Source organism: Nanorana parkeri, unplaced genomic scaffold, assembly GCF_000935625.1.
Source record: "Nanorana parkeri isolate BGI_ZX_2015 unplaced genomic scaffold, ASM93562v1 scaffold3522, whole genome shotgun sequence".
NCBI lineage: Eukaryota > Metazoa > Chordata > Amphibia > Anura > Dicroglossidae > Nanorana > Nanorana parkeri.
The window spans coordinates 17533-17887 of NW_017309790.1; the positions used below are offsets into that span (position 1 = coordinate 17533).

Sequence of the window (355 nt, forward strand, 5' to 3'; positions counted from 1 at the left end):
CCCGGTGTCTCCCGGTATTCCAGGCCATTCCCGATCCCAACCGCGTGTCCAGCGAGCTGCAGCAGATGTGGGTGCTGACGGAGGTGATGCGGTCCAATCAGAGCTCAGCGAGTGTCGGGAGGTTCGATGTGAGTGTCCGGAATAATGATTCTGTTTCCTGCCCCTCCCCCTCCAGTGCTCTGTGCTTGCAGAGCTGAGTGATAGCCACACCCCCTCGTCATAGCCACACCCCCTCATCATAGCCACACCTCCTCATCATAGCCACACCTCTCATCACTGCCACGCCTCCTCATCATAGCCACACCTCTCATCACTGCCACACATAGACTTATTGCAGAGAAGAGGAAGGGGGCGT

At 57.7% G+C, this 355-nt stretch overlaps 1 protein-coding gene across 1 annotated transcript in view; it reads left to right on the plus strand.

Moving 5' to 3' along the window:
• Positions 1-355, plus strand: part of NICN1 (nicolin 1) — a 4634-nt gene that overhangs the window by 4014 nt on the left and 265 nt on the right. Inside the window, 1 exon segment of the mRNA XM_018575079.1 lies at positions 24-128. Within this exon segment, the coding sequence (XP_018430581.1) occupies positions 24-128 (105 nt within the window).